General features: G+C 40.7%; 2 protein-coding genes across 8 annotated transcripts in view; one reads left to right on the top strand and one right to left on the bottom strand.

Moving 5' to 3' along the window:
- Positions 1-5,605: 5,605 nt before the first annotated feature.
- Dennd10 (DENN domain containing 10) lies at positions 5,606-27,179 on the top strand. 3 transcript variants are annotated; one of them, XM_021151665.3, is made up of 9 exons: positions 5,606-5,692; positions 8,397-8,593; positions 11,551-11,630; positions 15,224-15,372; positions 16,736-16,847; positions 20,436-20,536; positions 22,371-22,478; positions 23,704-23,798; positions 25,778-27,179. In XM_021151665.3, the coding sequence occupies exons 1-9, from the start codon at positions 5,638-5,640 to the stop codon at positions 25,952-25,954; spliced, it is 1,074 nt and encodes a 357-aa protein (XP_021007324.1). In that variant the 5' UTR covers positions 5,606-5,637; the 3' UTR covers positions 25,955-27,179. The 3 variants fall into 3 exon arrangements, with proteins under 3 accessions (XP_021007324.1, XP_085690298.1, XP_029328459.1); XM_085834172.1 differs by having other exon boundaries at positions 5,634-5,692; positions 8,377-8,593; XM_029472599.2 differs by lacking the exon at positions 11,551-11,630 and having other exon boundaries at positions 5,644-5,692; positions 8,377-8,593.
- The window catches only part of Sfxn4 (sideroflexin 4), a 39,305-nt gene continuing 24,459 nt past the window's right edge, over positions 12,429-27,274 (bottom strand). For 2 of the 5 annotated variants that reach the window (XR_015046212.1, XR_015046213.1), the window contains one exon: positions 12,429-13,720. The gene's annotated coding sequence lies outside the window, so the exon portion shown is untranslated. The remainder of the gene's footprint in view (positions 13,721-27,274) is intronic. The other 3 variants (XR_015046209.1, XR_015046211.1, XR_015046210.1) reach the window with 2 other exon arrangements.

Below are 27,274 nucleotides of genomic sequence, written 5' to 3'. Positions count from 1 at the left end.
GTTGGGGGGGGGTCTCTGCAATCAATATGACTCAGTAGCTGGTGTTGGGTCAAGGATCTAGAGTCTGACCATGAGTAGTTTATTTTAAGCATATTTAAACACAATACAATTTGGGGAAAAGGTTCCTGGAGATAATATCACAATTCCATATTACCATAAAGCTTAAGACATGACTACATTAGGACTCTTTTAAAGTACATCTTCCATAAAGATAGCTTCTATAGATTGACTACATATGATATCTTAAGAGTCTGGGGAGCCAGGCAGTGGTGACACACGCCTTTAATCCCAGCACTCAGGAGGCAGAGGCAGGCAGATTTCTGAGTTTGAGGCCAGCCTGGTCTACAGAGTGAGCTCCAGGACAGCCAGGGCTATACGGAGAAGCCCTGTCTCAAATAAACAAACAAACAAACAAACAACAAAATAAAAGTCTGGGGAGGAAACGGTATGGGCTCAGTATTACAGATAGCACAAACATTGGCAGGCTGTTAACCACCTCTGCTCCCAGTCTTTTCTCTTGAAGAGATAACACTTTGTCTTTAACATTCCTGATGTCCTTGGTGCTTACATGCATACACAAGACCCCTCCTGTGCCTCTTATAAGGGACAATATCAAGAAGTTGGAAGGTCTGTCATGTTCAGAGCTTCATCTTAGGGAACCTGCCTTTTTTAATAAAGGTGGTAATGGGGAGTGAGCTGGGAAGGTGATGAGGTGGTCTTCATAGTCCAGGATGCATCCTTTCTCCTCCTCTGGCCAGAACATCACAACAGACTTCAACTTTTTGAGACTGGTTCCTTTAGTTCTTTTTAGACAGACATTATTTTTTTTGCAAATCACTCACAGCAAATTGCATGCTTTGTATTAGTCGAGGTACAAAATTCAAGCTCAAGGCTATCCTGGGCTACATGGCCAGACTGTCTGGAAAAAAATTATTTTATCAGTAAACATCTAAGGTGAGGTGTGTCTTTAGAACTTAGAATGCTGTATGTTACCTTTCTGTCATTGTGGCCAAATATATGAAATAAAAGGAGTAAAGGTTTATTCTAGCTCATGGTTTCTGAAGTTTCAGTCTCTGGTCAGCTGGGCTCCTTTGCTCTGGGCCTGTGGTGAGGCAGGACATTGTGATGGGGAGCATGTGGTTGAGAAGAGAAAAAAGGCTGGATGTGATGTGATCCTAGCACTAAGGAGGTTGAGGTAAGAGGAGCTTCATGAGTTTGAGGCAATCCTGGGCAACAAAATGACTTGTAGGTTAGCCTGAGCTAGAGTGAGGACTTGCCTCAAAAAACATATAAATAGTGGGCTGTTAATTACAGTATTCAGGCAGTACAGAGGCAGGCAGATCTCTATAAATTTAAAGCCCACCTGGTCTATATAGCAAATTCCAGGCCAGCCAGGGCTACATAGTTAAACACTGTCTTTAAAAAGCAATTACTAATAAGTAAATAAATGTGGTTAAAAAAATTAAAAAGAGCATACCCCCAATGATGTCTTCCCTCCACTAGTTCCACCTCAGTTTCTGCCACCTGTCTTAGTGACACCATCAACTGGGGACAAGCTTTCAACACATGAGCTTTGGGGCCTGTTTTAGAGTTTTCTATTCCTGTGAAGAGACACCATGACTATGACAACTCTTATAAAGGAAAACATCTTATTGGGACTGATTTACAGTTAAGAGGTTCAGTTCATTATCTCCACCGCAGAACGCACGGCAGCATGCAGGCAGACATGGTGCTGGAGAAGGAGTTGAGATTTCTACATCTGGATCACAGGCAGCAAGCAAAAAGAAAAACTGGACCACTAGTCCTAGCTTGAGCTTCTGAGACCTCAAAGTTCATCCCTACTGACACACTTCCTCCAACAAAGCCACATCCACTCCAACAAGGCCAAACCTCCTAGTAGTGCTACTCCCTATGGACCTATGGGGAACATTTTTATTCAAACCACCACAAGGGCACATTTAAGATGTGAATCTTGAGGGCTGGAGAGATGGATGGTTCAGGGATAGAGTTTGTACCACTCATGCAGAGGACTCAAGTTCAGGTCCTAGTACCCACACCCAGTATCTTACAACAGTCTGTAACTCCAGCTCTGGCTTTGTGTTCTTCTGCATTCACACACAGTACACACACACACACACACACACACACACACACAATTAAAAATCTTTTAAGGGGCTGGAAGAGATGGTTCAGTGGTTATTGCTGCTCTTCTAGAAGTACCTGGGTCTTATTCTCAGTACCACATGACAGTTTACAGCCATTACTAACACCAGTAATAGGAGTATCTGAATGCCCTTTTCTGACCTCCTCAGGCACTGCATGCACATGATAGATATCATTCAAACAAAACACCTAAACACATAAAAATTTAAAGGATGCAAACCATAATGTTTGGCAAAAGAGAATGAGATCTAATCTGTGCGAAAATTTAGGAAAGTCAAGCAAACAGCCTTGCAGAAGAGCAAAAGTGAGTGAGAGCAGAAGTGACCACTAAGGACACCCTCAAAAGAGTGGTCATTTGCGATATCTACCTTGCTTTTCATCACAACTTCATAGCATTGTATATTACAAGATATTCATTTCTCTCTCTCTCTCTCTCTCTCTCTCTCTCTCTCTCTCTCTCTCCCTCCCTCCCTCCCAGGTGTTTGGGTGTGTGGGCTGGATGGATGGATGTTCACCATGTGCATGCCTGGTATACATATAAGTCAGACTGGAATGCTGGAATGGGAGTCATGAGCTTTCATGTTGGTGCTGGGAATTGAACCTTGGTCCTCTGCAAGAAGTGTTCTTAACTGCTGAGCCATCTCTTCATCCCCTCCATCATTTTTAAAAAGATTTTTAAAAGTGTGTTCACACATTTTCACTATTACCAGTAGCACTGAATAAATATCTTTGTATCTGCATATTAAGGGGGAAAGATTTCTTCAGGGATTTTACTACATCCAAGCAGAGGTTACAAAGGATCTGTGGCTCAGTCATGGAAACTTAGGTCCCAGAATCCTAGCAAGGGGTGCTGAGAGAATGAGGAAAGGACAGATACAGAGATACACATACAGTGAATCCAGAATCAGGTGGCAGTCTCTAATCTCCATACCCTTGAACTTCAGTATATCTGTTAGGTACAACATTGATGAAGGGGATATCTATTCTCTGTAGGAGATATCTCTAGGCCATCAGTCTCATGCTACAAAGACCAGGGAGAAGGAAGATGCAGTTGCTAGAGATTAATGGTTCATAAACATTCATACCTGGACTCCTAAGGAAAGGCTTTCCCTCCCTGTTTAGCCTATCTCATATGGATAACAACTTTGCCAAGTTCACATGTACCACCTGGTCCTGGAGTCTTTGCCAGAACTTTCTCACTTCAAAATACACATTCCCTCAGGACTTAATTCATTTGGTGCTTTCTTCAATCCCTAAAATCCTGTGTGTGGAATGATGGACCTTGAAATTCATCTCTGACCTGTTGCTCAAAGACAGCTTGGTATATTCCCTAAAAGTAGCATGCTGGAAGCGTAGTGCTGTGGCACAGGTCTGAAATCCCTGCTATTTAGGAGTTTCAGATGGAAGGATTTTGAGTTCAGGGCTAGCTAGGGCCAATTAGACAGAGCTATCTTAGCAACAACAAAAATATAAACTAATGATTTGCACTTTTATATTTCTGTAGACACTGTCAATCTTCTTTCCAAAAGGCTTCATTCATTATAATATTTTCTTTACACAACAAGTAAACTCAGTTTCCAGAAAATCATTATGAACTGCCACAAAATCAGAATGCAATTGCACTGATGCTGATGTTATCTTTCACATTAAATCCTAGTGTAAATGTATCTTTTATTCGCTTGTAGTAACTATCGTCTTGGTAGTTTGCCGCCTCTCTCTGTTAATCTAGGGGCCTAGTCCTGGAAGCTTCTAGCCTCTGTACAATCTTATCTCTGCCTAGAATGTTTTCAGCCTCTGAGACTTACTGCTGAATAAGCTTACCTTTTCTAGTTCTTTCTGAACTCTGGCTAGCTAGTTCAAACTCCTCTACAAGCTGACAGATTCAATCTGGCTTCTCCTGAATTGCTTTGCTTGGCCTAATACTAACTTTGGCAGTATGTTCTAATCTTCTGGCTCCTTCTCATTCTTTGGCTCATTCTGTTTTCACCTGTGTCTAGCTTGTTCTCTCTCTGCAACACATAAAAATTTTAAAGGATGCAAACCACAATGTTTGGCAAAAGAGAATGAGATCTAATCTGTGCGAAAATTTAGGAAAGTCAAGCAAGCAGCCTTGCAGAAGAGCAAAAGTGAGTGAGAGCAGAAGTGACCACTAAGGACACCCTCAAAAGAGTGGTCATTTGCAATATCTACCTTGCTTTTCATCACAACTTCATAGCATTGTATATTACAAGATATTCATTTCTCTCTCTCTCTCTCTCTCTCTCTCTCTCTCTCTCTCTCTCTCTCTCTCTCTCTCTCTCTCTCTGTCCCAGTAAAATTTCCCCCTTCCTTTCTCTCTCCACTGCCCCTAAAGTAGCTTCCTTTTCCTCTCTCTTCTTGTGAGAGTTGGGAATATCCTGTTCTGTCAAATCTTTGATTTCACTTTGTCTACCACTCAATTAGACATCACTTTCAAACATGGGAGCTTCCTCCTACAAACTAACCTTCCTTGTTTGGGATTAAAGGTGTTTACTAAGGGTATTTCTGAATCCCAGCCAGAGAGATTAAATGTGTGTGTTAAGGGCTGGATACACCACAAATAGAAACAGGTGTTTTTTTTTTTTTTTTTTCCTAGTAAATAATACAGTCTTGGAGCTCACAGTGTGATCAAATGTCCTGCAACATCCTAGAGCATCCTTATTATAAATGAATTCTGTATTTTAACTGTTACATGCTTGGCCTCCACACCCTCTAAGTTAATGTATTGAAATCCTGACTTTTAAGGTCATAACTTTAGGAAATTGAATCTGGGAAAGAACACTCTGACCCTGATTTGACCCCTAGCCTAAGAACAGGGCCAAGAAATAGATTCCCACCAATCCCCGAGCTAGTCCTAAACTCAAGATTTTAAATCCTACCAATATCCACCCTGGAAAGCCCAGTCTCCCAAAAAACCCTATATAAACCCTGTCTTTTGCTCAGTTTTCTGCTGTATAGAGGCTGCTGCCCCTCCTGGATTCACCTCTTCCCCCTAATTAAATCCCTTGCATGAGGTTTGTTGTGTGATGTGACTTTGCGCTTTTTGGCTCCCAGGATTGGAGGCTCCAAAGGATTGCCAGGATACCTCTCAGAGCAGATCAAGCTGGGGACATCATCGCCTGCCAGAGCAGAGCTGTTACACTTGGATTGGGAAAACTAACACTTCTATAGGGGACCCTTTCCCTCCAGAGCAGCAACACATATTAGGTCTCCAATTATTATTTGTCTTTGTAATCAGTGAACGGACACTTCACTGGAGATCTTTAAGGTACTAGACAAACGAATTAGGACCTAAGCGTAGAAGGGCTGCAAGAAGGAAGTTGGGCCAGGAGAGGGAAGCCTGGGGCGGCACCTGTAGTGCCTGCTGCACCCTGCCGGAAGGGACGGGACTTGTGTATGGGCGTGGCCAAGAAGAGGGGTGGGACCTGCAGTGCGGCGCCCGGGTAGCGGCGGAAGATGGCTGCGGTTGTGGCAATGGACACCCAGCTGATGCTCGGAGTCGGGCTGATCGGTGAGGACGCAGGCTCTCTGTCTGCCAGGCCATGCCGCAGCTCCGCCTGAGTTCTGGGATCCCCCGGGCTGCTCTTCCAGGGAGAGGCTAGACTTGGGCCGAGGACTTCGGCCTCCTCGCGCCGGGGCTGACGTGGGGCCTGCGGGCGGGCAGGCGGGCGGGGCTCGATACTCCCGTTGACCGCCTGCTTTGGGACTATGGGTTGGAAAGCTAGGGCCCGGCTGCGTTTGTTTGCGGCTCCCCGGGAGTATGGGTGACACCCAGGGATCCCCGGGTGCCACTGGCAGGACATGCCAGGAACTGGCAGAACCGATGTTGAAACCCGTGCAGGGTCACCCCGAGCCCCTACTCCCACGGTAGAGAACTGGTCACATGTGGGACCCTAGCTACTTAATAGGAATTCATGTGGAGGAAATTCATAGGTATCTTTGTATAGTCCCAACTGTGCGTGACCCTTGGCAGCCCAAGCAGGTGGTAGGTGACAGCAACGCGTGGCACGAATGAATGAACCTTTATGAATTCCTTTGAATAGTCTCTCTTCTGAGGTTCTAATTAATACACGTAGGACACTACTGTTCCTGGCAGAGTGCAATCGTCTTGCATAGGTTTACCAAAGATCTGCTGTTACTATTTTTCAGGAGCTCAAAGGAGTGTCTTTATCTTGTATTCGCTTTTTCTTTTTGTGTAAAATTTAAATTTTTTGGTGTGAATGTTTGCCTGACTGTATGTTTGTGCACCTTGTTTCCCAGTGGAGGTCAGAAGAGATCATCAGATCCTCTGGACCTGGAGCTCATATAGGTGCTGGAAATAGAACCCAGTCCTCTTAAAGAACAGCTAGTGCTCTTAACTGCAGAGCTATCTCTAGCCCTCTTGTATTCATTTCTTTTCTTTTCTTTTTTTTTTCGAGACAGGGTTTCTCTGTATAGCCCTGGCTGTCTTGGAACTCACTTTGTAGACCAGGCTGGCCTCGAACTCAGAAATCCGCCTGCTTCTGCCTCCCAAGTGCTGGGATTAAAGGCGTGCACCACCACCGCCCAGCGTCTAATGTGATTTTTAAATTGCTTGAAAACAAAACCTATGTACCTCAGGCATCTTGCACCTGTCAGCACTTCAGAATTAAGACTGAATTAAACTATGAAGATAAAAATGACTTACAAACGGCCAGGGGTTGGTGCACACCTTTAATTTTAGCACTCAGGAGCCAGAGGCAGGCAGGTCTCTGAGTTCAAAGCCAGGGCTACAGAGTTCCAGGACAGCCAGGGCTACACAGAAAAACTCGTTCCCAACAAAACAAACAAACAAAAACCAAAAAACTGCAATATATTTACAGCTCTTTAGTTTTTATTTTCCTTTTTTTCCTTAGATTTTATTCTTACATGCACTTTAAAGGATATTTATTTCTAAGGTATGTGGTGGTGGCCTGCATTTAGCTTCAGTACTTGGGAGGTAACAACTGGATCTCTGAGTTTTAAGGCCAGCCTGGTCTATGCAGGAAAGTGCCAGGAAAGCCAGGGCTACACAGGGAAATCCTGTCTCAAAAAAATAAAAATTATTTGTTTCTAAGTAATGGGGTTATCAGAGGTATAGTGACACAAATCTATAGTTATCAACTACTTTGGGAACTGAGCCAGCCCCTCAAGTTCTTTATTTCCTTTTTTTTTTAATTGAGGTATTTATTTTGGTGAGAAAAGCATATGATTAGATGGCTTTTATTATTGTTATTATAAAAGTTTTGCATAGTGATAGAGCTCTTGCTTAGCATTTAAGATACATTGGGTTTAGTCCCCAGCAATGAGAAAAATGTGAAATTTAAGGTTTCACTATCTCCTTCATTGCTGGGGAAGGGGGAGATTAAGGATCTAACTCAGGGCTTCAAGTAGCTCTGGCTATATACCTAAGCCTCTTCATTCCCCCCCTCCCTTTTAAAAAAAATTTATTTTATGTATTAAGTACACAGTTGCTCCCTTCAGACACACCAGAAGAGGGCATCAGATTCCATTACAGATGGTTGTAAGCCACCATGTGGTTGCTGGGATTTGAACTCAGGACTTCTAGAGGTTCTGAGTTCAATTCCCAGAACTCAGTGTGCTTAAGCACTGTGCCATCTCTCCAGCCCTCCATTTTTCCCCTTAACAACTCTTCCAGCTGTGTAAAAAAAATAAGTCAATAAGCATTTTGTGAGAGATGATAGAGAATCATACCAACTATCTAAGACTAGTTTTTCATTACAGGTTTAATTATTTATTTGTGTATGTAAACATGTGGGTCTGAGGACAGTTTTTAAGAGCCAGTTCTCTCCTTTGACCATGTGTAACCTGGGGATGAAACACAGGTCATCAGGCTTAGTAGCAAGCACTTTTATCTGCTTTGCTTAGGTAACCCTAAAAACAAAATGATAGTGATGCCGTGTTTACATGACCATGAGATTACATGATACCTTGGAATCTCAAGTTTTAGGAGTTAAGAGTTAGAATCAGGAGTTCAAGATCGCCTTTGACCATATCATGTGACTGGCTTGGGTGATAACAAAAACATCCAAGCAAATGGAAATCATGAGTTGATAGGAATTTTTGGCTCTCGTGATCTGGGTTGCTTTGTAAAGTGGGGTGTTAAAACTGATTCCACAAAATGTTTCTGAGTAACCAATCAATTCACTTCCTTGCTGCTGTTTGACATTCTCACAGTGACCATCTTTCCACCGTAGAAAAGGACTCTAATGGAGAAGCTCTGTGGGTGTGGTGTTATCCTTCCACGACAGCCTCACTAAGGAATCTGCTGCTCCGAAAATGCTGCCTAACTGATGAAAACAAACTTCTCCACCCTTTCGTCTTTGGTCAGTACAGAAGAACATGGTTTTATGTCACGACAGTTGAAGTTCCAGATTCTTCAGTTTTGAAAAAGGTATGACTGCTTCAAGGTAAAAACTAAAAAAAACAAAAAACAAAACAAAAAACAAACCAACCAACCAACCAACCAAACGAACAAATCAAAATATCTAAAGGGACTTAAGAATATAAGCTTTAGGGCTGGAGAGATGGCTTAGTGGGTAAGAGCACTGACTGCTCTTCCGAAGGTCCTGAGTTCAAATCCCAGCAACCACATGGTGGCACACAACCATCCATAATGAGATCTGATGCCCTCTTCTGGGCTGTCTGAAGACAGCTAGAGTGTACTTAACCTATAATAAATAAATAAATCTTAAAAAAAAAAAAAGAATATAAGCTTTAGATTCTGTCTGATACACACTTGAAAACATTAAATCTTACTTTTACTGAAACTATTCCCTTTAATATTCCATTCGCTGTATGAAGACTGGTATCCACTGTGGTTAGTTGCAGGTTGAATAGTCTTTCATAGTTACAGTCTGATGAACTAGAGATATAGGGCAGTTTTAGAGACATACTGAATAAAAGTGAGAACTGTTTTCTGTAATTGAAAACTAGTTTAGGTCTGGGTATGGTGTATTGCACCTGTAATCCCAGCTCTTGGGAGGCAGGTGGATCTCTGTGAGTTTGAGGCCAGCCTGGTTTCCATAGGGAGTTCCAGGACAGCCTGAGTTATATAGTAAGACCTGTTTGAAAAACACAAAACTATTTTAGAAGCTGGGAATGATAGCATATACCTGTAATCCCAACTCTAAGGAGGTTCATGCAGTAGGATTGCAAAGTTCAAGACCAGCCTGAACTACATAATGCATTCCAGACCTGTCAAAACCTTTTTTTAAAAAAGTTAAACTGTCTTTAATGAAAGTCATGTATGAAATGCTCTACTGCATCTCCTAGGTCGTTTCTTCCCTGTATTTGTCCTTCTCCTTTCCTACCTGTCAGGACTTGGCTTTCCTCTCCAGGATCTCCTTGTCCAGCTTCAGCCTGGTGATAACCACCTTGCTGGGGTGGATGCCCATATGCACAGTTGTGCCGTTAGCCTCCAATGTAGATGACGTATTTCTTCCTGTATACTTGGACCACTTTGCCATCTGCTGCCCTTTGTGTGTCCTTGAACAACCTAAACTTCATTATCCTTTTGAATGGGCACAGACCCAATATACTTCTGCCTTAGTTCTTTAGAAAGAGGTGAAGACATTGCTCTGAATGTGAGAAGGTGCATTGAAATACTGCTTGTGGTTCCTGTTTTAGCGATTGTGATACAGCGATGACTGCAAAAGGAAGGAGCTAGTCAAAAACTTTTTAATTTTTTAAAATTTATTTTTATATGTAGAGGTGTTTTATATGAATGTATGTCTATATAAATATATGTGTGTCTACTGCCTGCAAAAAATCAGAAGATGTTGGATCTCCTGGGACTAGAGTTAGAAGCAGTCATGTATAACCATGCGGATTCTGGATATAGAACCCAGGTCCTCTGGAAGAGTAGCCAGTGTTCTTAAGCACTGAACAACCTCTTCAGCCCCTTAAAGACTGTTTTAAAGGATATAATTGTTCCTGGTAGAGTTAAGAATTTTTTAATTTACTTATAGTTGATAAAGATACATTATGAATTTAAAATGATTACTAAGAAAATCTTTTTATAATTAGGCTTTTATTGGTATGTTTACTATAGTAGTTAAGTATCAGTGTGACTTGGTGAATATGTTATGAGGTTTCATTTTATCTTTTCTTTTTTTTTTTCCAAGACAAGGTTTCTCTGTATATCCCTGGTTGTACTGAATCTCTTTCTGTAGACCAGGCTGGCCTCAAACTCAGAGATACACCTGTCCCTGTCTCCCCAGTGCTAGGGTTAAAGGCATGCACCACCACTGCCTGGCTAAATTATGTGGTTTCTAACTTAAAGCAAGCAGGGTTTTCCAAGAGAAAGAATAAGGAAACACGTCCCTGAGGTATCTGGGGGTGCCTCTTTTCACTTTTCAGGGTTAACTTTTGAGCCATAATGAGACCCGCTGAAGTGTGTCTAGAATGCAGACTAGCATTAACTGTTTTCCTAGTATAAACTAGGAAAGTCATTTAGAAACATAGGGGTCTTAGAAAATGTAAGTTTGGAAGTTTCAATGTATTATAAGATCTTTGAGTGTTATTCAGTAGGTTCTTTTTCTCCTTGATGGTTTGTTTTGAGACAAGGTCTTTCATAGCCCAGGGTAGCCTCATACTCACTGTATAGCCGAGGCTTGCTTTAAACTTTTGATCCCTCTGTCTTTACATCTCAAGTGCCTTCATTACAGATTGTGATGGCATGATTCACTTATATTCAGTTTGGTGGGGTTTTTTGTTTTGTTTTTTTCAAATTTTATTTTTACTTTTATTTGTGTGCATACATGCCCATGTGAGTACAGATGTCTTTAGAGGCCAGAAGAGGGCATCAGAATCCCCTGGAGGTGGGGTTAAAGGCAGTTCTGAGCTGCTCTGTGGCTGCTGGGACTCAAACTTGAGTCCTCTACAAGAATAGCAAATGCCTTAACTGCTAAGCCATTGCTCTACCTCCTTCGTTTATTTCTGAAAAATCTAGATGCAGCCTGAAGTGGATGTAGCCCATATTTTGGATTACAGCAGCATTCATATCACAACAGTGTTTCAGATTTTAAAAACAATAAGATTTATAAATAGTTTAAAATATATGTTTTTCCACAGAGCACACTGGCATACACATATAATCCCAGTGTTTTAGAAGGCTGAGGCTAAAGGTCTCAGGGTTAAGACCAACATGGCTTACATAGTGAGACTATCTCAAAATAAAATAAGGATAGAGAAGCAAGTGAAGACTTGGCATTTCTGATGTAACTACATTGTATCCAAGAGGTTTGTTAGAATAGATTAATACAATTAATCTGTTATAGCAAGTATCTATTGAATTCTATTTAGTATCTTTAAAAACCATGCTTTTGTTTGTTTGTTTCTTTTGGACAGGTGACTCATTTTTCTATTGTTCTGACCGCCAAAGATTTTAACCCAGAGAAATATGCCGCCTTCACTAGGATATTGTGTAGGTCTGTATGAAAACTATGTTAAATGCTAATTCATCAAAATGAAGATCTCATTTAGTAGTGATCCAGCAAATGTCCACATGAAGGAAGCAAATTCAGCTTTCTGTCTAACTGACTTGATCCATTTTGCCTTTGCAAAGTCTGATCTGTAGAGTGAGACTTTGTCTTTGTTTTGTGGGTTTATCCTCTGATTTGGGGAAATGGGCCAGGGGAAAAGAAGAAGCAATTTGTCCAGCTTTTGTAGTTCTTGGGCATCTCAAATTGCTTGCTACTTTTGGTCTGTCCCTATCTATCTTCCTTTCTTTTTTTCTCTCTGTCTTTCTTTTCTTTTCTTTTCTTTTCTCTTCTTCTTTTTCCTTTTCTTTTCTTTCTTTCTTTCTTTTTAAAGAAATATATATATATATGAGTACACTGTAGCTGTCTTCAGACACACCAGAATAGGATATCAAATTCCATTACAGATAGCGGTAAGCCACCATGTGGTTGCTGGGAATTGAACTCTGGACCTCTGGAAGAGCAATCAGTGTTATTAACCACTGAGCCATCTCTCTAACCCCTCAATCTTTCTTATATATTAAGGACATTGGCCTTGTAATGATGGCTCTTCCAACTTTTTAGTTTTCCTGGTTTTTTTACTAGTATTATTAGTTAACATGCAATTTTAAATGTCATATGTTTTAGTTCTCTCATCCAGTACTTTTGTAGAGAGCTGAAGGGAATTGTTTTTCCTACTATAAGCCTAATAAATGGTTACGTTTTTTGTCTTTTATACATATGTACCCCATACACACGCACATGTACAACAAAGCAAAAATTGAAAAAGAAAACTTGATTACCTAAGAGTTTCAGTTAGATTATATTTTAACAAAGAGAGGTTTTACTGTTTATGTAAATAACCATACTATAAGGCTTGCTGTGGAAAGCTAAATTCCAGGCATATGGCTCACTGTGGAACAGAAGCAGCTGTTCTTGTGGCACTGACATAGGTGATGTTATTTATAGAAGGGTTGAAATCCAGAAGCTGTAAACTGAAAACTGTAGAGGTGTTTTCTAAAAATCTTGACTCTTCCATTGCATCTGACCTCCCTAGTCAGGCGTAGTTACTCAGCTGAACTGAACAGGAAGTATTTTGGAGTTTAAAAGGCAGTGTCGCTTCAGACACCACTTCCGCTTCAGAAAGCTGAGAAGACGTCTAGTTTCTGTAGTACACACACAGTGTTATGGCATTGTACATCCTCCTCTCCCGTCACAGGGTAGAAGACATAATGACTCGGCAGTTGCCAGCCACTTCCTCTATCCCCATGCTTTCTGCTTCCACATGCTTAGCTTCATATATGTTCTCATGTCCCCACACGTGTCTGATGTCTTTGTACACACTCATGGACAGATACTTCTGAGGTAAATGTAGAGGTGAGGTAAATGTAGAGGTGCCTACATTCATTTCTGGGGAGTGAATCAGGGAGATGTGTTTCCTATAACATATAGAAGAGGCCACTCACAAAGACTTTAGTTTCTGGGTAGCATCCCCTTTGGCTAGTGGAGTTTTGTGGACACCTAGAATCTGCTGTACACACCAAGTATGGCAGGCCTGAGGATTATTGTCTGAACATGGTCCTCTGAGATACACTGTATGGTTCTCCCACAGTCTTTTCAAGGGGGTAATTCTTTTCTGTCTCTCAAGGCCCAGGGTTGTCATCTCATCAATTTTATGTTTGACTTCTCCATTACTATAGTTGATTTCTGTTCATCACGTTGACTTTTTTTTTTTATAAAGAAGCACAGCCGGGCTGGAGAGATGGCTCAGCAGTTAAGAGTACTGACTGCTCTTCTGGAGGTCCTGAGTTCAAATCCTAGCAACCACATGGTGCCTCACAACAATCTGTAATGAGATCAGATGCCCTCTTCTGGTGTGTCTGAAGATAGCTACAGTGTACTCACATACATAAATAAATCTTAAAAAAAAAAAGAAGCACATAATAAAAAAACATCAATTATGGGGCTGGCGAGATGGCACTGGCTGCTCTTCCACATTCTCTAGCACTTACATGGCAGCTCACAACAGTCTGTAATTCCAGCTCCAGGGAATCCAACATCTGCAGGCAAAACATAAATGCACATAAAAGAAAAATATATATAAATCTTTTTTAAAAAGTATCAGTGCTACAGAGGAATCTACAATAAAATTCAAGGGTTCCTCCCTGCCTCTTCCCCAGTCCCAGTTCATATAACACCTGTAACATCCTTTTGTATAAGCTTGTGTTTAAATTACTGGGTTGGTGGTCATACTTAAAAGCTTACAATATTTATTGCTGTCCACTTTTTTTCTCAGTTTGTAGCTTGAAATAGTAATAAGCATTTAGTAATCAGTTTAACTAGATTTTTTTTCAGTTAGTCTACAATAAATATAATTTTCAAGTAGTCAGATATAAAAATCAGTTTTCAGGGGGCTGGAGAGATGGCTCAGCGGTTAAGAGCACTGAATGCTATTCCAGAAGTCCCAAGTTCAAATCCCAGCAACCACATGGTGGCTCACAACCGCCCGTAATGAAATCTGATGCCCTTTTCTAGTGTGTCTGAAGTCAGCTACAGTGTACTTAAGATATAATAAATAAATCTTTTAAAAAAAGAAAAAGAAAAATCAGTTTTCAGTTTAATTTTCTCTGTTTTCTATCACATCAGCTTCTGAAAGGCCCAAGTATGTCCAGTAATATCTTTTTTTTAATTCCTAAGTGCTGCCGATCAAACTAGGCTAGGCCTATTCTTGACTTCTGAAGTATAGTCTCAGTCAAATTTCTCAAGCAAAATGTAGCTCTAAGCCATAAATATTGGCTTAGGCCTTTAATCCCAGCACTCAGGAGGGAGAGGCAAGTGGCTCTCTCTTGAGGCCAGTCTGGTCTAGATGGCAAGTTCCAGGGTAGCCAGAGTATACAGAGAGACATTGTCTCTAAACAAACAAACAAACAAATGGATCAGTGTCGATAAATAAAAGAGAAGTAGCCTTAGTAGGAAGGGATTTGAAAGGGAAGAGACTTCACTTGGGCTCTATAAATACAGCTGGCTTCCTGTCAGCATTTTTTCGAAGTAAGATGTGTGTATTTATCACTGAAAACTTTAAAGAGCATGGGTTTCTTAATCGTTTAAATGTAGTTACCTCTAAGATTGCCTATAATAAGCATAGGTTCTATAGCTAATTACTGTTTTCTCTGTGAACAATGCCTTGAACTTGTCAAAGGAAGTTGAGACAATAAAACAGAATTGCATGTCTGAGAAACCAGTTATGAGCATAAGTCATAAGAAGAAATAAGAATGTAATATTCCTGGGAATAACACAGCCTTGGGAAGCCACTGTTAATTCCCCTGTATAGGGACTATCTATACCTGATAGCAGGAAAGAACATTCTTCAGAGAAATGGTTCACTTCTGCCACGTGTTGTATTTCAAAGTAACTTAGAGAAGAAATGCTGTGGGCTGCTTTATACATTTGGAAATGTTGCCAGGTTACTTTATAATCTAGAAAATACCTGTGTCTACCCTTGGTGCCTTTCTCCACATTACACATACTGCATAAAAACTTCACTTTTTGTCCTTTCTCACAGAATATATTTGAAATATGGAAGTCCGGTTAAAATGATGGAGAGTTACATTGCAGTTCTCACCAAGGGGATCTGCCAGAGTGAAGAAAATGGCTCTTTCCTTAGTAGAGACTTTGATAGTCGAAAGGCATACCTTGCTGGCTCCATCAAAGGTAAGAAAGAAAGGAAAACCCTGGCCAACAGCAAAACTGCAAGCCAAGCTCCCTTTTCCTGCATTTCTTACACAGCAGAGCACATCAGCTCTTACTGACTTAGGATTCTGTCGAAGTACACACACACACACACACATACACACACACACACATATATACACACACACACACATATACACACACACACATATACACACACACACATACACACACACACATATACACACACACATACACACACATATACACACACACACATATACACACACATATACACACACACACACATATACACACAGACATATACACACACACACATATACACACACACACATACACACACACATATACACACACACATATACACACACACACATATACACACATACACACACACACACACACAGATACACACACACACAGATACACACACACACATATACACACACACATATACACACACACACATACACACACACACACATACACACACACACATATACACACACACACATATACACACACACACACACATACACACACACACACAGATACACACACAGATACACATACACAATTTTGTTTTTGTTTTGTTTTTTTGTTTTGGTTATTTGAGACAGGGTTTTTCTGTATAGCCCTGGCTGTCCTGGAACTCACTCTGTAGACCAGGCTAGCCTCGAACTCAGAAATCCACCTGCCTCTGCCTCCCAAGTGCTGGGATTAAAGGTGTGGGCCACCACTGCCCAGCAAAGAAAACATATTTTGTAACAATCTTTTCCATGTTGTATCTTTTGTAGAAATGTTCTTTTAGCTAAATTCATGGCTCACAGTCTCCACTGACTTGCATAGTTTTATTTTCTCACATCCTAGTCATTAGCTCGTCCTTCTAGAGAACTCCAGCCTCGGGCACAGTCTTTAATCCTAGAGATAAATCACAGATCATGGGGGCCCTCTGAAGGTGGAGCTGCCCTCCTCACGTGCTTTAGCACTGCTCTCCGTTTGCTTCTGTAGTGGTTCCTGAGCATTGGGTTAAGGTTGGGTGTTCTCCAAGTCGTGTTTATTACACTAAAAACGTTGGTTCTCCTTTGTATTGTTTGTTGCACTTCTCTGGGAGCCTGGTTTCATCTGTCTGTCCAGCACAGAATCCCTGTGGGGCATTGCTGGCAACTGTGATACAGATCCTGGTAAACATGCATGAGTAAACAAGCCCATCCACCAAATGAAGTATGTCTACACTTAAACGCATTTGCCTAAATGTAGCTGGTTTATTTAGAATAATTTTGTATTTATATGACAAGAATTCTATTTATTGAAAACTTTATGCCATTATGTATTTAATGTAATGTTATCCTTTTATTTTAAGACATTGTATCTCAATTTGGAATGGAAACTGTTATCTTACACACAGCATTGATGCTGAAAAAACGAATTGTTGTCTATCACCCCAAAATAGAAGCTGTCCAGGAGTTCACCAGGTACCATCATTAATTATTAAAAAGTGTAAGCTTTCCTAACAGTTGGAGACACTAGATGCTACTGTGTGCTATGTTCTGTTACATGCTAGATAAAAATAATATGGGTTAGTCTGAGTAAAATACCATTTTTGTCATTTACTTTAGAGCTAATAGTTCAGGATCACTGAGTTCGGAAAGATTCTTTTTTTCTTTCTTTTTTAAAATTTACCTATTTTATGTATATGAGTACACTTTCGCTGTCCTCAGACACACCAGAAGAGGGCACCTGATCCCATTACAGATGGTTGTAAGATACCATGTGATTGCTAGGAATTGAAATCAGGACCTTTGTAAGAGTTGTCAATGCTCTTAACTGCCGAGCCATCTCTCCAGCCCTGGAAAGATTCTTATTTAACTTTGGAAATAGGGCACTTGGAAGGCAGAGGCTGCTCTCGGGAGACAGAGGCAGGCGGATCCCTGAGTTTGAGGCCATCCTGTCTACAGGGTGAATTCCATGACAGCCAGGACTACACAAAGAAACCTTGTCTTGAAAAACAAAAAAACAAAACAAAACCACCAAAAAATGGAAAAGACGAGAAGAGAAAAGAAAAGAGGCCTGTAGATGTACATAGATAGACCAGAGCATCTAAGGGGAGAAAAGGCTCTACTTAACATTTGTTTGGTGTATATGTTTATGTATGTGGGTTGGGTGCTTGGAGTGGTGTGTGCACAGATTCCTAAAGGAATATTGGGGGCTGGAGGGATGGTTTAGTTTTTGAGAGCACCAGCTGTTCTTCCAGGGGGCCTGAGTTCAATTCCCAGCAACCACATGGTGGCTTACAACCATCTATGAGTTCTGATGCCCTATTCTGGCAGATAGAGCACTTATATACATAAAATAAATAAATCTTAAAACCAAAAACCTAAAGGAATGCTGACTACAACTATTTCTTTAGCAGATACAATGAGTTCGCAAACTTTTGTTTGAAAGAAAATGACAGGACTAGAGAGATGGCTCAGTGATTAAGAGCACTGGCTGCTCTTCCAGAGGTCCTGAGTTCATTTCTCAGCAACCACATGGTGGCTCACAACCATCTATGAGGGGATCTGATGCCCTTTTCTGGCATGTGGGCGTGTATGCAGCAGAGCACTCATACATTAAATATGTTTGAAAAAAAAGAAAGAAGAAAGAGAATGCCAGCTTGAGGCTGGAGAAATGGGATTAGTGGTTAAGAGCACTGGCTGTTCTTCTAGCAGACCTGAGTTTGAGTCCCAGTACCCACATAGTGGCTATCAACTATCTGTAACTCATTGGGCACCAGGCACACACTTGTGTTGCACAGAAATGAACTCAGACAGAACACCTGTACACATAAAATTAAGTGAATTAAAATTAAATGTGTTTATGTGTGTAGTGCGTAGTACATATATATTTTAGGCTTGTGAACCATGTTGTTTCTGTGCCAGTTTCTCAGCTGCCTGGCACAACATGTATGTGAGTTAACATGGCTGTATCAGTAAAACTTTATTTTTAAAGATAGACACCTAATTTATGAGGCCTCATTTGCAATTTTAAATAAATTGTTTCTTTGGTTTAGTTTTACCTCTCATTGTTAGTGATAGGTGGGGTTTGGTGAGTGGAATTTATATTTGTTAATCTAATTCATTCTTAAATCCTTTTTAGCTTTTTTTTTTTTTTTTTTATATGTAAGTACACTGTAGCTGTCTTCAGACACTCCAGAAGAGGGAGTCAGATCTCGTTACGGATGGTTGTGAGCCACCATGTGGTTGCTGGGATTTGAACTCTGGACCTTCGGAAGAGCAGTCGGGTGCTCTTACCTGCTGAGCCATCTCACCAGCCCTTAAATCCTTTTTAAAAGCAAAAAGAATTGGCATTTTTCTTGGGCTTATTAAATGGGAATAAATAGGACACCTTATATTATTAATCTTATGATAAAAAAATGGAAGGAAGTAGTATTCTTATGTTTTATGAAAGAGAAAAATGAGGCAGAGGTTAAGTGGTGAGATTATGAAAAGGGGAAAAGGCTCTATAGGTCAAAAGTCCTGGGTTAAAATCATGGCATGTCAACTTGTTAGCTCTGTGGCCACATAAAAGATACTGGCAGTTCTGAGCCTCCATTTTATCTGTAAAACAAGGATTGTAATACAAAGTTGATGAACTTGTTTTCAATACTGGGAATAATTTATGTGATGTGCTTTTTACAAGTGCCTCTGTCCCTATACACCTGCTTTAAAATTATCACCTTTGGGCTCTTTGTCCTGTCTGAGGTGAGAAGGCCAGCATTTCCACCTGTTCCCTCTGTGTTTGGCTTTACCTCATCACTTTCCTGCCTACATCATTCTTCTTAAACTGGAGTATCTATGGCTTGTTTCTGAGGTGTTTCCTGAAGCCCCACATGAGTTCCTCACACCTTCCTGCATCACTTATTTTTGTTTATTAATTTTAAATGTATGCGTGGTTTGCCTATACATATGTCTGTGCACAAAGTGTGTACCTAATTGCTGCAGAGGCCATTGAAGAGGGTATTGGATGTACTGGGATTGGAGTTATACATGGATTGTGAGCCCCTAATGGGTACCGGGAATTAAACCTTGGTTCTCTGGAAGAACAGCCAGTACTCTTAACTGCTGAGCTATCTCTCCAGCCCCCTGCTACAAGTATTTCTGTTTACACCTGTGTTGTCTAAAACAAACAACACATTTTGGAAGTTTGGCTAGAATTGTAAATATAAATAGGAGACTTCAGAAAACTGTCTTGCTGGAACTAATTTGGACCCCAAACATGTTTCTAGTAGTTGGCAAGCTGTATTTGAAAGAAAACTTGAGGATCATCACTCTGTGTAGGTCTTTGGAAACTTCACTGTCTTAGTTAGAATTTTACTGCTGTGAACAGACACCATGACCAAGGCAGCTCTTATAAAGGACAACATTTAATTGGGGCTGGCTTACAGGTTCAGAGGTTCAGTCCATTATCATCAAGGTGAGAGCATGGCAGCCTCCAAGGCAGGCATGGTACAGAAGGAACTGAGAGTTCCACATCTTCATCTGAAGGCTGCTAGTAGTATACTGGCTTCCAGGCAGCTAGTACTAGGGCCCTCTTAAAGCCCACTCCCACAGTGACACATCTACTCCAACAAGGCCACACCTCCTAATAGTGCCACTCCCTGGGCCAAGCACATACAAGTCATCACATTCACCTTGAGTTTTTTTGTAGCCAAATTGTTCTAAACGGTAATTTAAAATGTGGCCTTCTCTGGGTTGGTGGCATATATCTGTAATCCTAGCACTTTGGAGGCTATGCCAGGTGGATTGTCATGAGTTTGGGGCCAGCCTGGGCTACATAGTGAGTTCTTAGCCAGCCAGGGTACAATACCTTGTCTCAAAACACACACATACTTAGACGGACATACATCCAGGCATTGCTTTATTGTCAAGTCCAGAGAGACATTAGTACATTTAAGGTTTGGTTTCTCTTTGTTTCTGACTAGCCATCCACAGAACTTTACCCTGGAAGTTTTCTCTTGAGAGGAGCAAGCAAATGTCCAAGGCCAGCAACTGTATAACTGAGTTTTTGCCTTTCTTCCTTAGGACTCTGCCTGCCCTGGTGTGGCATCGACAGGATTGGACCATCCTGCATTCTTACATGCACCTTCATGCTGAAGAGCTGGAAGGCCTACAGATGTGCACAGGTATAGGAAAACATCCAGGGGAGGAAAGATTCTGCTTATGTTGATTGGTGTATGTATTTGTGCTGGTGGTGTGTGTACATATTGGTAAAATGAATAATAAAACTTTTTTTTGGCAACTACAGTGACTTTTTTCCCCACTTAAAAGTTGTGGTAAAATGCACAAAATTATATCATTTTAACTTTTTTTTTTCCTGATATTAGAAATTGAACCCAGGGCTTCAGGCATGCTAAGCAAAGTCACTGCCACTGAACTATTCCTAGCCCTAAGTTAATCAATTAATTTGATTAGATTTAGATTTTATTTTGAGCCTTTCCATGGTTTTTCTCAAAATCATAGTCATTAAAATTATTATTATGCATATATGATAATAAGATACAAGAATAATTTAATATTTTATTACTTATAGCTACAGGAATACTAATTTTCTACAGACTTTAAAAAAATTTTTTTTAAAGATTTATTTATTATAAGTACACTGTAGCTGTCTTCAGAAGACTCCAGAAGAGGACGCCAGATCTCATTATGGATGGTTGTGAGCCACCATGTGGTTGCTGGGATTTGACCTTCAGAAGAGCAGCCAGTGCTCTTAACCCCCGAGCCATCTCTGAACTCAGGACCTTTGGAAGAGCAGTCAGTGCTTTAACTGCTGAGCCATCTCTCTAGCCTGACCATTCACTTTTTTGTGCTGAGAGCTGAATATACTGAACCATTTAAATATAATCTAGCTCCTGTTGCCATTTTTTATATGAATAATCACCTGGATCCAGGTCACCTGGATCCAGGGCATTCATTGAATAATTTCATTTTCAGTAGTCAGTGCCCACCTCGTTATGCTTCACATTTGTCTTGTGGTTTATTGTGGTTTTCAGTAGCAGGTTTTGCTTTTGTTGCTAATGTCTTTGCTTCCTTTACTTGAGAATGTAAAACGTTAGCAGTGGTAAATTAGTCCCCAAGAATAAAACAAAACAGTGCTAAGGGTGTGGCTGAGATTCAAGCACTTGTCTAGTGTGTCTGAGGGCCCCAGCTCAGTAACCAGCACTGTAAAACATCAAAATCCTCATGTTCTTATAATTAACTTGCTCTCTGAAATAACCAGTATGTGGGAAACCATTTCCCTAAACAGCACCAAGTCTGCTGACTCTGTTCGCAGTTATCTGATAGCACTGAGGGATGACCCTTGTGTCATCCTGACAGCCAAGGTAACCCTAACCCTAACCCTTGGGACAAAGATCTGAAACAAAGACAATGGTTGAGTCCATGTTGCTTTCTGACTTTTTTTGTTTTTAAACCAGAGTTGGATTTTTTATAAAAAGATATTTCAATATGTTTTGTACATGGGGATTAAGAGAAAAAGAGAACACTCAAATAAACACACAAGAGAGCATGGGTGCAGACCCTCCCCTGAGACAGAGTTTATCTGTGTAGCTTTGGCTGTCCTAGAATTTACTCTGTAGACCAGGCTGACCTCAAACTGCCGTGAGTGCTTGAACTAAATGTATGCACCCCCCTCCCCCCCACTGGGATGGGCTTTTTAAAGAGTTACCTACTTTCTGACATTCTTGACCTAAATAGCACTGACTGAAAAGTAAATGCTTTACTTTTTTTTTTTTTTGCCTGTTCATTGACATTGAACTTAAATTTTAGAACATTTTGATCCATGTGTAGTCGGCATCTGACCAACATATAGCAACTGCTGAGTGCCACTGATGTAGCTGATGTCCCTGAGTGATAGGAAACCGTGAAGGACGCAGCCAGTGAACTGTCAGTCTCCTTCTGAGACCTTCACCACATGATTTCTTCCTGCTCCAGTAATTTGATCAATTTGCAATGCAGGCTACATTGCTGGCTTTGTAGAACTGGAGGTGAGCAACAGACCAGACCTCTATGACGTGTTTGTGAACCTGGCAGATAGTGAGATCGCCATCGCTCCACTTGCAAAAGGTGACTTTTCTACTTTATTCTGACTCTCCTGTTTTATTCTCTGTTCCAGTATTGACATGAAGTGCAAGCCAAGCAGCTGTATGCTTTGTGCCTCCTCGCTCCCTAAAGCCAGTATTTGAGAGCCTGCTTGGCATCTGTTGGAGCTGGAGGAATTTCTCAGTGTCCAGAAAATATGATTAAAACCTGTAGGCCTACATGTGTTAGAAAGCCAAGTGGCATTGCTGTTCATAACTTTGGTGTGATCTCTTACCAGTTCCCAAATGTGGGAGCAGCTGAATGCTGACTGTTAGGGCCCTGTGTTAAAGTCTGATGCCGTGTGGGTTTTATCTAGCAACTTCAAATGAGAAAAAACAGAACTGTTCTCTTTGTTACTTGTTTTAAAATTTTGAACATGGCCATATTCATGTGGAAAAATGAAAGTAGAACCCAATCATAGGAAATATTACCTCTCATAACGCTAAAGTGATTTAAAAAAAAAAAAAAAAGGACATGGCCAGAGGCAGGAAGGATGGCACTGCCTGCTTTCTGCTGTGATCTGCAGAACACCTTTATTCCAGTCAGCACCATCTGAATAGTGTCCCTGGAAGTGAAACACATAACTTTCTGTTTATCGTCCTGACAGCAGGAGCACCATCTGTAATTGATGTGACCCAGTGGGTTTCCTTTGCATATTTCCAAGGATCTGAATATGCTGTATGCTCTGGTGGCACCCAAGGGCCTGTACAGGAAGCTCTTGTTTCACAACATTTGTGTCAGAAAATGCACTTAATTTTTGTGACAGTCTGTCTTCGTAGTCCTAGTTGTACTAGAGATCATTATGTAGACCAAACTGGCCTACAACTCATAGAGACGAGCCTTCCTCTACCTTCAGAATGCTAGAATTAAAAGCATGTGTCACTTAGATTCTCAACTGTAAAGATTTGGACAAGACAATCAAGTTTTTCCTGCAAGTCCCAGCTCACTTGTAGTTAGGGTTTTTTTTCCCATTGTTTATCAGGCAGATGTGAAGGGGAATCTGGTTTGGCGTTGATGAGCATACCTTCCATCTTGCTGTTACAGTTGGGTTGTGAATAAAATGGAAACTTGGAGGGTTATCTGCTGCCTTTTGAAAAGTTCTTTAGTATAGTCTTTCATCTTTTCAGAGGAATGGCTTGGGTTTGTTTTGTTTTGTTTTTATAATGTAATTTTCTAAGTCTTCATACAACATTCTTTCTACTTTGATCAGAGGCCATGACGATGGGCAAACTGCATAAAGAGATTGGTCAACTAATTGTGCAATCTGCAGAAGACCCAGAGAAATCAGACAGCCAGGTTATACAGGTAACCCTTGATCTGCCTTATGAAGCATCCTTCAGCCGCCTCATGGTTAACTCTCAGGGCACCACAGCAGAGTAAAGTGTCAGGTCACAGGCCAGCTAGCATTAGTGTTTATAGTGGCCAAGATGGTGGTGGATGGGGTTTGTGGGGTAAGTCATTACAGGGGCTAGTACTGAAGCCAACTGCAGTAGTGAGAATTGTAACCTTTGAGGGCCACTAGTGCATTTCATCTTGCTACAAGAATCTTCATGGAGGAACAAATAGTGAAACAGTAACTTTCTAATCAAGTCTTCACTTTTGAAATCTGAAGAACCAGCTCCTCTAGGGAGGTCAGCCTGTTAAGTTAACAGAGTGTCCATATGCACTAGTTTGGCAGCCTGTCCTCTGCCCTCACCAGCCTAGGAGGGCAAATGGCTTTTTTATTTCCTGAGTTTTTCCAAAGCCCCTTTCCTGACCTGAGGCTACTGTAGTCACTTCACTGCTCTTTTGCCTGTTCCTAACTCTCTACTGAGGAATACACTCCCAGTCTGGGCTCTGCCCATTTAGATCCATCTCAAAGCCTAGGCTCATCTTCATCTATGCAACCTATACAACCATTCCAGCATCTATGAGAAGTAGGGCTCTACTGGCTCACGAGGTCACACCTGACACATTTCTTCCTGAATCTATCTGTTCAGTGTTCCTGTTGCCATGGCCAATGTAGATTCAATGTGAGAAAAATCCTGCCCTCATGGAACCTGCTTTTTAATTTAATTTAATTCTTGCAATGAGTAGCGATTAATGTGGAGACTCAAACTGATCAAAGTGCTGAGAATAAGAGTGCTCAACCCTGAGTGGACATCTGTATCACCACCCTATAAGATACAGAGATCACACAGAATCATGGAAGAGAGGGAGGAAAGAAGAGCCAGAGGATAGAAAGGAGAGCCGTGAAATGCTGTCATGGCTGTTGCACTCATGAACTTGAAACAGCTGTGATTATACATACAAGTCAATCGCAAAGTGGTAGGTACATGATTGTATGTAAAAAGTACCAGAGTAGGTAAATTAAGAGGAAGAAGTAGGATGCAGGTCATCAGGGTTCTGCAAGAAGAAAGGAGTGGACAGTTTCTGGGTACTCAGTGCCTGTTGTCATGATGAAAACCTAGAAATAGCATGACATAGCAGCTGTACTTTTTCTTTTTATTGTATGTGTGCATATATTATGTTTATGTGTATGTGCATGTGAGTACATGTCACTGCATGCATGGAAGTGGGCAACTTTCAGGAATTTAATTCTCTCCTTCCACCATGTGGGTCTCAGATCCAACTTAAAATTGTCAGGCTTGGGACCTAGCTTTTTTACCTGGGCTTTTGGTTCCTTTTATTTCTTCTTCAAAACATTGTTTCTTTGTATCTGTAGTTCTGGCTATCCTCAAACTCAGGGATCTGCCTGTCACTTGTCTCCTGAGTGCTGGGATTAAAAGTCACCATGCTTAGCTTTTCTTTTGAAACAGGTTCACTATGTACCCCTGGCTGCCTGGAACTCACTGTACAGACCAGATTGACCTTGAACACATCTACCTGCCTCTACCTCCCAAGGGATCAAATTCATGTGCCACCATGCCTGGCCTCCACAATGATTACTCATAGTATCAATGCATATGCTTTAAAATGACTAAAATGATTGTAAACAGATCTGTGACATTGATTTCCTAAGTTATTTTGATTTAAGAATTTATGTGATATGGACATAGTGGTGAATGACTTTAACCCCGAGTCTTGGGAGGTTGAGGCAGGCAGATGTCTTGAGTTTGAGGCCAGCCTGGTCTACAGAGTGAGTTCCAGGACAGCCAGAGAAACCCTGTCTTAGGAAAAAGGAAAAACAAACAAACAAACAAACAAAAAATGAAGTTAGTCTAATAGGAGAACCCTAGGAAATAACTATTCATATTCTTAGATACTGATACTAACATACTGTGTATTTACCTGTTCTCTTAAAGGATATTGCCCTAAAAACAAAAGAAATCTTCACCCACCTGGCACCATTCTCAGAAGTGTCTGATGATGGGGGAAAAGTCATCCTCAATGTTGAGGCACTGAAGCAGCAGCGATTTCCTCCCGCAACAGAAAACTTCCTGTATCATCTAGCAGCAGCTGAACAAATGCTGAAGGTCTGACTGTTCTCAACATCTTGCTGCGACCCCTACAGAACTTCCCTTTTATTCCTAGTACCCATTGGCATTATACACTATTGGAATTATAGGAATGTTCTATTTTTAATGACTTATTTCCAAATAGTGAGATCTTAGGTGAGAGCACATAAAAACAATTGCGATTTTTCTCCCTGCCAATTTGATCCAGTGCTGGACAGTGTTTTAATTTTAATTACTGTCCTAATGGTAGGAGCCACACAGATCAGCACATGCTAGCCTTCATTGTTCATTCCTATTTAGTCTCACTGTAGCCATAAACTTAATGGTTTATTTTCAGAAAGCTGCCTCAAAGTTTGCTTTTTATTCTTCTAGAAAAAAACTTGAATTCCTCATGAGAAACTATACTTTTTGAGCCTAACTGCTATGTTTTCTGCAGAATTGTCTAGAAGGTCATTCAAGAGATACTACAGTTGCACTTTCTTGTGGAAAAAAAAATGTTTTTGGGCCTTTGAAACTTTTCCTATATTATGTGGGTTATTCGTAGACTTTTATACTTGAGTAGACAAATCCAACAACCCTTCTACTGCCCTAGATATAAGCATTTAACAAACATCCACCATTAGTACTCTTGGACTAATTGCTGCTAGCAGTGTCTTTGGAAAAGAGGCCAGTCCCCAACAAAGAAACCCCTTTTAAATGTAAACATGTATAAGAAAAAATACCTTTACTGTTTTTATTTGCAGTGTTGGAGCTAGAACCTGGGGCCTTGCATATGCAAGGCATTGCTTTCCCACTAAACTAACCCCCAGCCATAATGCTTTCATATATTGGTAAAGGAACATGAGAATCAAATTGCCAAGGCCAAAACTAGACAGTGTCTTCAAGTGACTGCAGTAAAGGAATTTGGCCACATCATCAGGACACTGTTATTAGCCTCTCTTAATTTGAGATCTTAAAATTACCAAATAAGCACAAATGTCTCAATTATGCATGCCTTATGTCTACTCACATTAACTATGAAAGGCCACCTTTCTTCAGTATAGTTGCAGAGCATTCAAACCTTACCAGGAAACATATTTGCAAAAATGTTATCTAAGTTGGGTATTTTTTTTTAAATCTTATTGTTAGACATTTAAGTAAAAATAAAAAAATACTTCCTCTTGTCCTTGGGTGAAAACAGGGAGGACTTGACATACGTTGTTTACTGGAGCTAACAACTAATGATTAAATTTGCACTTTATAAAAAGAACTACTTGATGTCTTTTCATTTTCTCCCTTATCTCGCAGTATTGTTAACATTACAAACTTATGATGCAATAGAAACATTTTGATAAAGCTTTAAGT

Source organism: Mus caroli, unplaced genomic scaffold, assembly GCF_978045245.1.
Source record: "Mus caroli unplaced genomic scaffold, Mus_caroli_1 scaffold_20, whole genome shotgun sequence".
Lineage (NCBI taxonomy): Eukaryota > Metazoa > Chordata > Mammalia > Rodentia > Muridae > Mus > Mus caroli.
The sequence above is the reverse complement of the archived record's forward strand: the minus strand, read 5'-3'. Positions and strand labels throughout refer to the sequence as shown.